At 43.8% G+C, this 13,907-nt stretch overlaps 1 protein-coding gene across 1 annotated transcript in view; it reads left to right on the top strand.

Annotated features, from left to right (window-relative positions):
* The window catches only part of LOC139306974 (dystrophin-like), a 100,034-nt gene that overhangs the window by 9,885 nt on the left and 76,242 nt on the right, over positions 1-13,907 (top strand). The window contains exons 5-10 of the mRNA XM_070930936.1: positions 1,506-1,702; positions 8,626-8,754; positions 10,816-10,826; positions 11,212-11,293; positions 11,763-11,861; positions 13,609-13,790. Coding sequence (XP_070787037.1) covers positions 1,506-1,702; positions 8,626-8,754; positions 10,816-10,826; positions 11,212-11,293; positions 11,763-11,861; positions 13,609-13,790 — 700 coding nt within the window. The remainder of the gene's footprint in view (positions 1-1,505; positions 1,703-8,625; positions 8,755-10,815; positions 10,827-11,211; positions 11,294-11,762; positions 11,862-13,608; positions 13,791-13,907) is intronic.

Below are 13,907 nucleotides of genomic sequence, written 5' to 3'. Positions count from 1 at the left end.
CAAATGAATTTGAAAGTAGACGTATGTGCTCTGTATCATGTTAGCCATGTTAGCTTCCCGTTAGCTTCTAATTCTCCTGTGACTTTTCGGCACCAGATGCAGGGTTTTTCTTGTTTCTTCTTTTTCGTTTTTTTATGCTTTTGTTGTCATGCAATGCACTTCCATTGTTACACACACACACAAAAAGACGTTGACATACAGAAAACATTCACACACCCAAACACAAATATTCGCACATGCAAACACACCCACACTGGCAGAGCCTCATAAGTATGCACATGTGCGCCGCTGCGGTGAAACGATTGCGAAGGCGATCGTGGGATGGAAAAAAACCCCGAGAGGACTAAAGGAGTGAGGGATGTGTGCACACACTTGGACACACACTTGCAGATGGCGGCATTTTTATGTTGCTGTTTGTCTTCCTCAGACAAACAATAACATCCTCCAATTGCTCTGTGATGCTGATAAATCAGTATTCCACCGCCAGAAATATGACTCCGGCTTCATCTATCCATCTCTCACACACACACACACACACAACCGCTGGCACACATCTTTCTTGGCACACACTCGTTTCTGTTACTTTGTGCCTGCCGACTTTTTCTCTCTCGCTGCCTTTCCTCTCCATTGCCACATCTCCCCTCCCTCCTCCTGTTCATTATTCTCCCAGTCGTGCGCGCTCACCACGCTCTGCACATCACTCTGTTAACAGACCCTCAACCATTAGTTCATTAGCACTCCATTTCTCTCTCTGTCTGTTTTTTCTTTCCTCCCCTTCTGCTCTCAGACTTCAACCCAGCCCCCCCCCCCCCCCCCCCCCCCCCCCTCCTCCCGCTGTGATCTGTCTCTATTAGTCTCGCCCTGGGGCCACGGGCTCTTGGCCACCCTTCCTGAAATCAACACTCCGTTACGTCTCTCCCCCTACCTGTTGGAAAAGTTTGCTCGGACTTGATTTAGCTGTTGGATTCAGATTCGGACGCTGTGGGAAATGAAAAGGCAGGGTAAACAGTGGCCCGCAGTTCTTCCCGAGCACAAAGAAAAACGAGTCAAATCTGTTTTTGCTGTTAAAAGGCGGTCTACTGCGTCACCCTGCAGCATCTCGGATGCCTTCACATTTTTTAGCTCCATCACATTGAAATAACCTCCTCAACTGAGATCTTTTATTTGTTTTCCAGGGTTATTTCCACTGGTGATGATTTCCTTTTACTTCTGGATACTAAGCCCAAGTCAACGTCTTCAGATATCTTGTTTTGTCGGACCAACAATCCAAAAAAAAAAACAAATATTCAGACTGCTGTCGTAGAAGACGAAGAAAACCAGCAAATATTCACATTTAAAAAGCTGGAACCAGAGAGTTTTGCTTAAGGAAATGACCTTAACGATTACTGAATCATCTAAATTGTGTTGCAGATGAATTTCCTGTCAACCAACTAATAGTTAATGTGTTTCTTCAGCGTCCTCGAATTTTGCAACAAACTTTATTCCTCGCTCTTTCTGCCCTTCAGATGTGGCGGTGCCTCATCCCGACAAGAAGAGCGTCATCATGTACGTGACGTCGCTCTTCCAGGTGCTCCCCCAAAGTGTTTCCATGGAAGCCATCCAGGAGGTGGAGACGCTGCCGCGGGCGGCCGCGGCCGGCGTTGCCCGGGTGACGACCGAGGAGCACTACCAGATCCAGACGCAGCAGCGCTTCTCCCAGCAGGTTAGACACACACACACACACACACACACACACACACACACACATTGTTTTCAGTGTTGCTGTTACTAAGGCTGCCACGTGACACTATTATGGCTCATTGGTTTTGTTTTTTCGTAGCAACTTTCTCTGTAAAAATTCCTAAATTTATTCAAAGAGCAAGGCTAGCTTGAACCCAAAACGCTCATCACTCTGGTTTACACTGCATCTCAGAAAATCTTCCCGTTTTAGAGGGTGAAGAGAAAAATGGGGAGAAAACGACCTCCCTACTTAATTGAGCAAACCATGCAACATTGCCTCCGTCACTAACTAACGTTCTAACTCGTGTCGGAGGCAGGGGTCATAATTCCCCCTTATTTATCTCCAGCATGTAAAGACTAAACTTCCTGTCCCACTGCAGCAGCTTTTCAACTTTTTAATTCATCAGTTTTTGAACTTTTCAAGCCCAAGAGTTGTCAGAGTCCTTCTGATAATGTCGCTAACAGCCCTTTCAGACATGCACCTCGTTACGTAAATGTGACTTGTTTTGTTTTACTTTCAACCAATCACAATCGTCTTGGGGCGGAGCTAAGCCCAGGATGCAGCGACAGCGCCCTTGCCAAACAGTAAAACGCGAGTGTCGCATGAGTGATGCAGTTATTAAATTTTATTTTCACTCCTGTAAGGAAACCGAAACGAATGAGCCCTAGATATTGTCAAAGAAGCATGGCGTCCTGTTACCATAGTAACATGCCATCGCAGTCTCTGCGGTAACACATGTTGGACCGACCTGCCTGTCAGTCATCCTGGGAGCCAGCTGAATGGTGATCGTGGCCTCTTCACTCCAGCGATTCTTGTCGTTGTGTCAAGAGTCAGAAACCACGATTTTATTTCCCATGAGCCTCTGCTCGGCATGCTTTGTGTCTGCTCAGCTATTGTGTGTACACTCACTCGGTCTTCAGAGCCACTTCTCCTTCACATTCACATCTTGTTGCTTTGTTGTTAAGGCAGCGCCCACACGAAATAATAACGCTCAAGTAGACTCTATAGTATTGCATATTATACAACTAAGCGACTGCAGTTGTTTGTGCACTGCATATTATCAGCTCCAGACCAGGATTATCTAACCCCGTTACAAAATGAGTTTTCACTCCTTCTAAGCATCAACACTCCCCATCCCGCTCTCCTGCCAACCTGCCACTTTATAAAGATTAAGACTAAGTGGGCTTGTGAAATTCCCAGCAGGACCCCTCTCTCTCTCTGTTGTAGCATTTGAGTGAAACTGAAGGGGATGAGGGAAACAGAGGGGATGATCCCTGCTCTCAGACGTCCTCCCGAGTTTTCTTAGGTTGGCGCTGGATGCCGGCGACGCCAAGAACAGAATGAATCAAAGCAATTCGGCAGAGATTTGGAGATCTTTGTGGATCCATTTGATAATGAGTGGTCGGGTAACTGTGGAGACACTTATTTTTTTTTACATCTCTACAAGCAGTAAAAAAAAAAAAAAACCCTCCCACTTTCCCTGTAGTTCTGTCAAAATAAAATGAAGGTGCTAAGCGGCAGCCACACAGGCTCACAAGCACGGTTAAAAAGACTAAGAGAAACGCGGTCTGGCCTCGACTTTTTAATGATTCATTGGCTAATGAGCAGTGTGATAGCATATTTACTTCTCAGCGGTACCACAAACTGAGAGCAGGTCGTCTGGAGGGGGGACCAGCAGTGAGACGACTCTCACAACCACTTTGATCGCAAAGCCTGATTAATAAGGGGAGAAAGTGCGGCAGATTAATGGCAAATATTGTGATTTTTATCAGCTGACATTTTGAGGTGAGTAAGCGAGTGTCCTGCGCTCGTTGTATAACTTTCAGTTTCTAATAGCAACTGCTGTAGCGGTTGCTCATTTGTCTTAGAATATGGAAAGTAAACCTCTGGAACACACTTAATGTTTTAGACGGATGCTGCATTGCCTTGTAGAAGCTAATGGAACAGGATGACAGTGGCCCACAGTGGCCACAATAACAAGACTAGTGAATGCGAATGTACTGTTAACAGCAGAACAAGTACAACAAGGTCATGAAGTCGATGTGGTCAGTTACACAGCAATATCAATTAGCCGACGCTAGCTAACACAATCCACCTTAACCCTTTCATGCATGAATTATGACAGCCTCAGTCAGGATTTTTTTCCTAAGTGTTTTTATTTCTCTTTAGGCATGAAAAAAACAATTTAACTTCATTTTTTTCAAACGCTAATTTTTCAAAGTTCTTCACATGTCCACTCGGGTGGACAGCATGCGTTTGAGTTTTCAACTGAAGAAATATGTATTTAACACACCAATGAATAAAATGGAAATTTTAACAATTGTATTACTCCTTAGTTGTTACTTGATGTTACCAAATTTTATTTACCTGCAAGGGTCTCCTACTATAGAAGGATTGGCAAGTTATTCCTGAGCTGCTCAGCATTTCTGGCCTTCCGCTGTCCATCTTGGTTTTGAGACATTTGTGTTGCGCTTACAATGGCTGGCCAGTGAGTGGCAGTGTATGGGATGACGCACTAGCGTCCACTGTGGTGGTTGATGTGCAACTATACCATTAAAACCCATGCATATACAAGAAAACAGCTTTTGAATAGCTGTCCACTGTAGTGACCACTATGCGTGAAAGGGATAAGCTACTGGTCATAGCAGACCAAGTAAGACTATAGATAAACCTATTCAGCTGGACTATACAGTATTTGAAGCTTAAGGCTGATGAAGAGCACTTGAAATAAAGTGTTACCTATAATATGAATAATAAAATATTGATACAATATGAATAAAATAGATTATTGTTATTTAGTTACAGAGTTATATTTGGTTTTAATGGCTCAGTTTACTCTCCTTGTATTAGTAAAACTAACATTGGCAAAGAGCAATGCGGCTTTTTCTGGCATGAAAAGTCCCTCAGTAATAAAAATTGAAGTAATTGAGCATTTTAAGATCTTGTGCACACAAAACACCAACAGTTTATATTCCCAACCCTGAGTTTTGAAATGAAACTTCAATTCAGCATCTAGCTAATCACCACCCATCTGTCCGTTCATCCACTCATCCATCCGTTTTGTAGTCCCCGCATTCCGTTCAGAGTCTCAGAGGCAGCAAGGCGAGCAGATGTTCCCTTCCTCGGCTAGCTTCCTCCCTGCTTGTTCCGAGGGATCCCCGAGCCCCCGCCGGGCACGCTGGGAGGTGTAGTCGCCTGCGCTTTCAGTGAGGAGTAAACAAACCTCCCATTCGCTTCCGTCGCCGCCTGAAACCCGCGAGCGCCGGAATGAAAACCGCCAAATTGAGACAGAACGTCTGAATGAGAAGCGCCAAAATCCACCAAATCTCACGTCACAAATTAGATCCTCCAGCGCTGACCTTTAGAGCTGAGTTAAGCTGAGGTCAGTGTCATGCTGTCGCGCTGAATCACAGCAGGATGGAGTGAGCTTCCTGAAGTAATGACGGGTAATATTATTATCTCACTCGGTTTAATGGCCATATCATCCCCCCACATCCCACCCACCCCACCCATCAGCTCTCTGTCTGAGAGTGGAGAGAGACTGCAGGCCTTTTTACTTCTGGAAATCAGACAGACAGCGAGAGAGAGAGACATAGGGAGAAAGATGGACGGAAAGAGAGAAAAGTGGCAAAGAAAGATTGTTAATACAAGATAAGAGGGGAAAGAGAGGAGGCGGGGAGGTGTAACGATATATAGAGATGTATAGAAAGATGAAGAGGTGGGGGTGGGTGGTGAAGAGTGAGATGGAGCAGACAAATAGGGAGTGCAAGGAACAAGTCAGGTGGCAATAAAACGAGAGACGGGAGGGGAGAAAAAAGAGTTACTGACAGCGGCTATTATCTGCCTCCCCCCTCATCTGTCATCATCAAAGCGGCGCTGTCACCTCCTCCTTACATCAACACCATACTTCCTCCACCTGGGACTCAGGGAGGAAGAGAGACGCCAGCTTTTCATGAGGAAGGAGAAAAAAAAGAAAAAAAAAGTAGGAAAAATGACTAAATCCAAACTTTGAGGCAATTGCGTGAAACGAGACAGATTTTCTGTGATATTGTCTGGGGGGTGCCCCCGTGCGAACCCCACCCGTCTGGTGGAGAAGAAGAAGAAGAAGAAGAAGAAGAGAGGGAGGTGACGGAGGTGAAAGGGGGAGATTGATGGCTCGGGAGAAAGACTCGGGACATTAAACTTTTATGACGTCGAGTGGTGGGAAGGGCTGTCTTGGTTTTAGCGATGCGGCGGCTCACCCCGGCTGGCGCAGGAAAGGCATCTTGGGAATGTCAAACGAGCGGGCGAAGTGGTCGTCAATTAAAAGTTATTTGTCCCTCCAAAATAAGATCTTCGCCCTTTAAAAAAAGTGGCACCTGTGCACGTCTGTGTGAATTTAAAGGTGCACACATTCAAATTCTAGTAACGACGTTCTGCTGTTGCATTTGTGAGGTTGCTACAGTGAAACTGTCACCCCCCTTTATATATATTTATACACTTCAAGGCCTAAAGAGTGTCCAACCACCCCGGCCTCCTCCCTACATGGACTTTGTGGCTCTATGATAACTATAATAATACACAATTGGTCATGAGGAATAAAATGTTATTGAATGTAATAACTTAATGTTGTGGTACTAAATTCCCGTATTATTCAGTATGTTTCCTCCTTTTTCACTTGATAAATCTGTCGTATTACCACAACTTGTAGCTCTTTTTCTTCCCAACGTAGCTCTGCAGAGTGTAGAGTTATTAAGTGCAATTCTTTAATGAATAAGGGCCCTGGCCTCCGAGACTGTGAGCCAGACCTCAACACCCAACATCAGTGTCGGACTTGACTAATAGATAGAGCCTTTACTGAAGTGACAGAGCGAGATGGAATTGGCATTATCTAGCGTGGGCAATTTTTCAACAAGAGGACCAATTTACACAGATTAAAGTAGAAACATTTTTTAATATGTCTGGAAAATCACTTGCAGTTTAGATGATGTCATTCTGTTGTTGGTGGTGAGTCATCCACTGGCTGCTGAAGTATTCATGTAATTGCCTCTGTGTTTTGATAGACCATGTCATGTGTTAATACACATGAAGAGGCACGAACACGTACCAGAAAAGAATCCCCCCCCCACACACTTTGACATTAGGACTTTAATGTCAAAGTGAACTCCTTTTAATTACTGCTAGTGTACTGCTGCGTACTCGAGTTAATTACTGATGATTACTTTGCATGTTAATATCATTACAAATGCCTATGTTGTTTCAGGTAATCAACACAATGTTTTCTTCAGTGTCTTGGGAAATATCCTCATTGGCTTTCTTGTCTGGGAGTTAACTATGGAGCTAGACGTGGGAGGTGATTAGCTTAGCTTAGCATAAAGAATGGAAACAAGGGCTACCAGCTAACTCGTGAACACGTTGTATCTCATATGTTTAATCCATACATTTCAAACGTTGGACAGTGCCAGGCTGGCTGTTTCCCCCTGCTTTCAGTCTTTACGCTAAACTAAATTAAGTTAAGCTAAGCGAGTGGCCTCCTGGCTTCAGCTCAAGTTAGCATATAGGTTATCAGTGTTTTCATGTAACTCTTGGCAAGAATATGTGTATTTCCCAAGATGTTGAACCTTTCCTTTAAATCAATCAAGAACGTGTCATCGTTTTAATCGAGGAAGAACACTTTGGGGTTGTTAAACAGGAGCTGCTCGGAAACAACATCCGCTTCGACTCCGTGCCGTTGTCTGTTGTCCATTCTGTCCACATCTGTCTGCATGACACATCTGTCCCCTCTCCGTCTGCCGCTGCCTCTCTCTCATGTCTGCATTATCTGTTGCTGGGTTTCCATCCAAGGACTTTTTGAATTTGACCGAATCAGATAACCAGTCAGGTGTCTTTGCCTCTTTTATTTCACATTTCGCTTTATATTCCAAATCCGCTACATTTCAGAGGGAGATATAGTGCTTTTTACTCTACTACAATCCCTTGACCGTTATAGCTACTAGTTTTTTTGTTGATTATTTTCTTTTTATTATTTAAAAATAAAAGTCTTATTTTTTTTATTTATTTTTTTTTACGTGAACCTGGTTTCAAATTATTTTCTAAAATCTAGTTTCACTTTTCGTAATTTCGGTGCAGCAGCCTGCCTTCATCTTTCTGGCTATAAGATACAATTTGAATCTTTTCATCTTTTCCAGATGGGTAGGTCGCCCAACAGTATATATAAGCCATTAAAACTAACTACATCTTGACCAACTTCAACAGTAAAAGGCTCCTCACACATGAAATAGGCCATTTTGCAAACTTAACATTGGATGCTTGAAAGTGAAACTGTGTAACTTTGGCAGTTGCAAGACAATAACAAATGAACTGAACTGTATAAGACGCCTGATACAGTCGAGTTTGTTGCAGAGTTTTTCATCTTCAGACAGCGTGAAATGTGTAGCGTTTGCTGAAATGAAAGCAAACGCTACTCCTCGCCCAGTATTAGTTGTTGTTCTTTTTTTTTTGTCCCGAGACGTTCCATTTTTCTTGTAAATGTGTTTTTCGACACTCCGCTGATGGAAACGCACCCAATCTGTATTTTATTTTTTATTTACGCCGTTTTGAAAGTTCACCCAAAATTAGCTTGACATTTGGATGGAAACGGAGCTTATGTGTGATTATTCATGTTTCTTTTTTTCCTCCTCTTTTTCCGCCTCTCTTTCTCACCCCCCCTCCCCACACACACACACACACACACACACACTCGCTCCCATGTACACCCCCGTCCCCTTCTCTTCTGCCCCTTCATTTTCTGCCTCTTCTCGCTCTGTACAATTTGGATCTTTCACTCTGTGTTTTGCATTTCTTCCTTCCTCCCTCATTTCTGGCCTCTCCTGCCTCTCCCGCCAACTCTTTCTCCCTCTGTCTCTGCCCTGCTCTCTCTCTCTCAGATCACAGTGAGTGTGGCTCAGGGGCGAGTGCGGAGCCCCTCCCCTCAGCCTCGCTATAAAAGCTATGCCTACACCCAGGCTGCATATGTCAAGTCGCCCGAGCAAAAGAGGAGGCGTTTTACTGATCAGGTCCGTGTCTCGCAGCGCTAACACTCCACGCCAATCTGTCCATCTGTCGCTGCATGTTTTGGCTGCACACCTGTTGTTTTGTCTGCGTCATCATTGAAAAAAATGTCCATCCTACCAAGTCTACGACTGACTCAAATATATATTTTCATTCTATGCTTAAGTCGCGGTGCACCTCATGCTGCACTTGTACCTGCGACCGGTGAAAGGCATTGAAAAGTGGAATTCTAAAAAAGAATATTCTGAGACTGAATATGAAGTATGGGACTTGTTGAGTTGGACATTTTTTGCATTGTGCCCGTCAATCACATTATGTTTTAATTGAATTCATGGTTTGAAATGTATTGTATTTTGCAATTGACGTTATATATTCATTTGAACCATTCATGAGTCAGAAGTGATACTAACTGTGCTTATGGGGTCTTCTTCTTCTTTTTATTATCAGTAGTGATACCGACAGCACAATTTGGCAAACTTCTTCTTGTTATTTGCTTTCCCCGGACGAGAGTCAGTTGACGACGCGAGAGTGGTGTCAATCTTCTCATCTGAGTTACAAGACATGAATCGATTAGCCTAGCTTAGCATGAAGACAAAGACTCACTCCAAAAATATGCATCTTTAGGTTTTAAATCCGTGCTTCAACAGAAGCGTACAAACAACACGCTGTAGTCTTACGAGTTATGCGGTGTAACAAATCCTCTCTGGGAGACTCTAAAGGGACCTCTAAGAACCTGCAATCACGAGCAGCCTTGTGGGGGGGGGGGGGCCTTCACTTTGGCAGTCACAGGCAGTCGGTGTATCGATATCGGACTAAAAATCCAATGTTAACACTAATACATTTAATTCATCTTATCTAAAAGGAACTATACACTTGTTTGTTACACAACACGTGGCTAATTTAGACAATTTAAGTGATGGAATAATGCTCCTACGGCTGAATGCCAGGAGGCAATGTTGTTTTTATTTATTTATTTTTTAAATGGTACAATGAGATGATTTTTGAAAATGATGTGTGTTGTCTTTTTACAACAGTCATTTTGAGCCACTTCATGAGCTGATATGTCTCCAGTTTGGCCACTAGTCGTCAAGGAATAGTTTTAGCACGTAACCCCCGTTTACATATCTGTTTGTGTACGGATTCAACAAAAATCACACAATGTGTTAATTAGCCACGCGAGCTGCGAGTACAGATTTATTTTAATTAACTTTAATGGGGCAATGAAGCGAAATGTCAAACTGCTCCTTTCAGTTAAAGTAGCTCTTCCTGAACTAAAAGGCTGCCCTGTACACTGACAGCAACATGTGTTTCTTATCCGTCACCATTAGATACAACAGCACGCCCGAAACACAAAAATACATGTCCTCTCTATTCCAAGACATGAGATTTCAAAATGTTCAGTCGCATTTTCAAAGCCGCCACCCAGGGCCGCGTGACTAAATGTGGGCCCCCGTCATTTTCTCTGACTCGGGTGGAATGTATTCAGAAAACGTCAAATATTTAATGTGCCAGCAGGGGGGCTCGACTTGACTCGGCTGGCACCTAAAAGGCATCGCGAGAAGAAAAAGATAATTTGTCAGATAAGCTTTATTCAAGCACACCCGCTGCTCTTTGAAATGCAGGATGTAATGCAGAACCCAGCGGAAAAAAAAAAAAAAAAAAAAAGTTTTCCTTTCAAGTAAATGAGGAACGGAGTTGACATTTAACAATGCATTGTCCTCAGTTTGCCTCAGTCAAACATGCTTTATTTGGACGACATCAAGGTAAAACTGAAAATAAAGAGCATGTTATAGATAATCAGGGACCTAACTACCCGACGTGTGTTTTATATTTTAATTACTCTACAAGCCGTAAACTCCGCCAGTGCGAGTCTCTCTACCGCCGGACGAACCCAAACCCATTTGCAATACAAAGCAGGCACAAAGACTGAGCGGCGCTGACTGAGGCCGGACCGTTATTAGCGCCGCGGATGGGCCTTGTGTGTCTTTTGGGGACCTTATTACCAGAGAGAAGAATGGAGTGAGAGGAGGAGCGCGGAGCCGAGATAAAAAGAGAGAAGTTGTTAGAGTCCAGATCAGTGGCGGGCAGACAAAGAGAGATATGGGAAGAGAGAGGGAGAGGGAGAGAGAGAGAGGACAAGTTGTTAAGGTTGGACAAAGGCCAGAACTGCTTGTCGGCAGCGGTAATGGCTAACACTAACAGGCCTCTCCTCATCTCTCTCTATCCTCTCTGTCTCCCACCTTCCTTTCATGCTGCCTGTTTGTTGTCTCCACTCATCTCTCTCTGCCTCTCTGCAAAACCTTCTTTTCTCACTTCCGACACACTGTCTGCTTCCTTCTTCCTTCCTTCATTTCCTCTACTTCTCAACCCCCTGCCGTCTATTCCCTCTCGACACGATCACATTCCATCTCGGCCCATTATCTCCCATCCGTGCCTTCCCTTCTCTAGTTCCTAACTCCCAGCCAGGAGGAGCTACAGCGGGGCCTCAGTCCTCTGCCTCCAGGCTCCACCAGCCTGGAGAGCTACCAGGCTGCACTGGAAGAGGTACGGTACCATGATGATTACATTTAATGCATCTTTTAAGTCTGCTTCTGTTAAAGGATGTGTGTGTGGTGATATTCTGTTTTTCTTAGCGTCAACAAATCCCATGCTCTGAGCCAAACCAACAATGAATGAGTCCTACTAACAAGTATTGTGTGTGTGTGTGTGTGTATAATTTTCCTCTGTGCCATAGAGCTCCAGTGAGCCACACCGTTGCACTGGGTTCATTACCATGAATGTAGTTTATTTTGACTGCTCCCAGTAATACTCACCAGGGCACCAAATGTGGATTAATCCACTGCTGAAAATAGTCCCCAACAAATCCCCCCCTCCTGTTTGAGTAACTTTTGCTTAAAACTACAGTGACCAGCTGTTTTAGGAAATTACAGAGCCTTTTTTCATGGGATTTGTCGACACTAAGAACTCATAAGGACTCATCATTCAAGTATGTTGTAACAATTCAAACTTGAAGGTGTTGACATGGCTGCTGTCGGCTGAAGATGGGCTCCAAGGCCAGCCTCCGATCTCCAGCCACGTGGAGGAGGTAAAGGAGCAGTTCCACACACACGAGGTGAGAGTCACTCTAATTACCACACTGTAAACACCAGTCCACGCACGATGCAGAGGTTTAGTGTCGACTCTACGCAAGCTTGCAGGATTGTAGCACAAACACTCCCATGTGGCCCTGACATGTTTTTTTTTTATAAGTCAACAAGTTCTGAGTTAATTCATCTGAAATGTATAAAGTCGAGCACCTCGTGACAACAAAACTGCCAACTTTTTTCTTAGTTGTAACCCACATTATAAACTAAAGCTACTTTTGCGAAAAGCTACGACAAATTCAAAGGTTGACTTCCATTTCTGTGTTGGCGTAACATACATGGTTAACCTCAATACGCTTTAATCTTTTTCTCTAGTTGTTTGAATGCAGAAATTGTGGTAAAAAAAATCTTTATATGTGAAACCTTAACCTTTCTTGACCTAAAATGGCCAAAATGTTCTTAGTTTTTACAAACTTCCTTTCATTATTAGCAGTGGGTAAATGCATTCTATACTCAACAAACGAGTGGTTGCCATCTTGTTTTCATTAACGTACATATTTCAGGTTTGTTTGGCACTTCAAAACCGTTGAAAACGGTTGTATATTGTCGCCTGTGGCTCTGGAGGAGCTTTCCAAAGTCTGACAAGCTGGGGGTGTGGTGTGTTTGGGTGTTTGTCTCATGAAAGACGCTGTTAAGTTGTATCATGGGAAATGTAGGATCCGGTGTTTTTTGGAGCTTGAGTCGTACAAGGAACTAAAAACCAAATCTTTTTCTCAAAAGTACAATAACTAACTTGGTAACACCAAGGGGGGGCTGTAGTTATAATTGTTGTTATAGTATCTTTTTTCCTTAAGAGAGCGTCCGTTTGATACTACAAACACGTGAGAAATTCATGTGAAAGCACATGAATTATACTATAATGAGGTGATGTTAAATATTTTAAAATCACAGTTTCTTGCAGTGCCAATAGAGCAGAAATAATGTGCCCCCCCCCCCTCCAAAAAAAAAGAACACAATAAAGAAGTTAAAGTAATGTGCAAGTAAAGTGGCATGAATCATTATCTTTATCATTTATTCGTGTTTTGTGTATTATCTCAAGTGTTTGCAGGCAATTTGCATCACATCCACAACAATTTACCACGTTCCAATAACTAGGAAAACCGTGTAGTTGGAGAAACGAATGAGCCTCCCTCCGCCGCACTGAAAGGGCCTGGCTTGAAAAGACTGCAGTAATGAGTTTAAAGTGGCCAAAAAAAAACACACACACAATCTCTGCTGTTTGTTGGTGGAACAAACATCTGAAAAAAAAACTTAAATCGTGAGACGAAGCTCCCAAAGGTCCCTAATAGTAAAAATCTATCTATCGTATCTTGATTAGTGGATTTTTTTTAAGCTGTGTGTCCACTTGCAGAGCTGATACAGCGCTGAGCAGCTGTTTTAAAGCTAACCGTAAGTGTTGAATTAACTGATGGACTTCCAGGACCACTGGCTTACTATCGACTTTTATGCTCTCAAAATTAAATTAACCCTGGCCATTTTGCTGCGTGAGACCCAAGACGGATCCTATAAGAGTTAAGTGCTCGGAGAAAATAGATTAAGCACTAAGGTGAGAGGTGGAGATGTATTTTGAAAGCAGTTAAAGTAAATGGAGAAGGGGCGTTCAGTGGGAGTAGCGATGTGAGGCACTCCTCATCTTTCGGAAGGGGTAATTAGGCGAAAGGAGTGGAGTCGTTGTGAATACGTGCGTGTGAAATGTTTCGTTCCGTCTCTCGCCAGGGCTACATGGTGGAGCTGACCACCCACCAGGGCAGCGTGGGGCGGGTCCTCCGGGCCGGCGCCGCCCTGCTGGGGGAGGGCAACCTGAGTGAAGACGAGGACTCGGAAGTCAGGGAGCAGATGAGCCTCCTGAACTCCCGGTGGGAGCACCTGAGAGTGGCTAGCATGGAGAGACAGAGCCGGTAAGATACCTGACGTCAGGTCGGTCTTTCTGCTGGTCTGTCCACCACTTTGGTTCAGAATGGAAACATATCAACAACCGTGGGATGGATCGCCGTGAAATTTGATCTATCCAGATC

Source organism: Enoplosus armatus, chromosome 24, assembly GCF_043641665.1.
Source record: "Enoplosus armatus isolate fEnoArm2 chromosome 24, fEnoArm2.hap1, whole genome shotgun sequence".
In the NCBI taxonomy this organism is placed as follows: Eukaryota; Metazoa; Chordata; class Actinopteri; order Centrarchiformes; family Enoplosidae; genus Enoplosus; species Enoplosus armatus.
The sequence above is the reverse complement of the archived record's forward strand: the minus strand, read 5'-3'. Positions and strand labels throughout refer to the sequence as shown.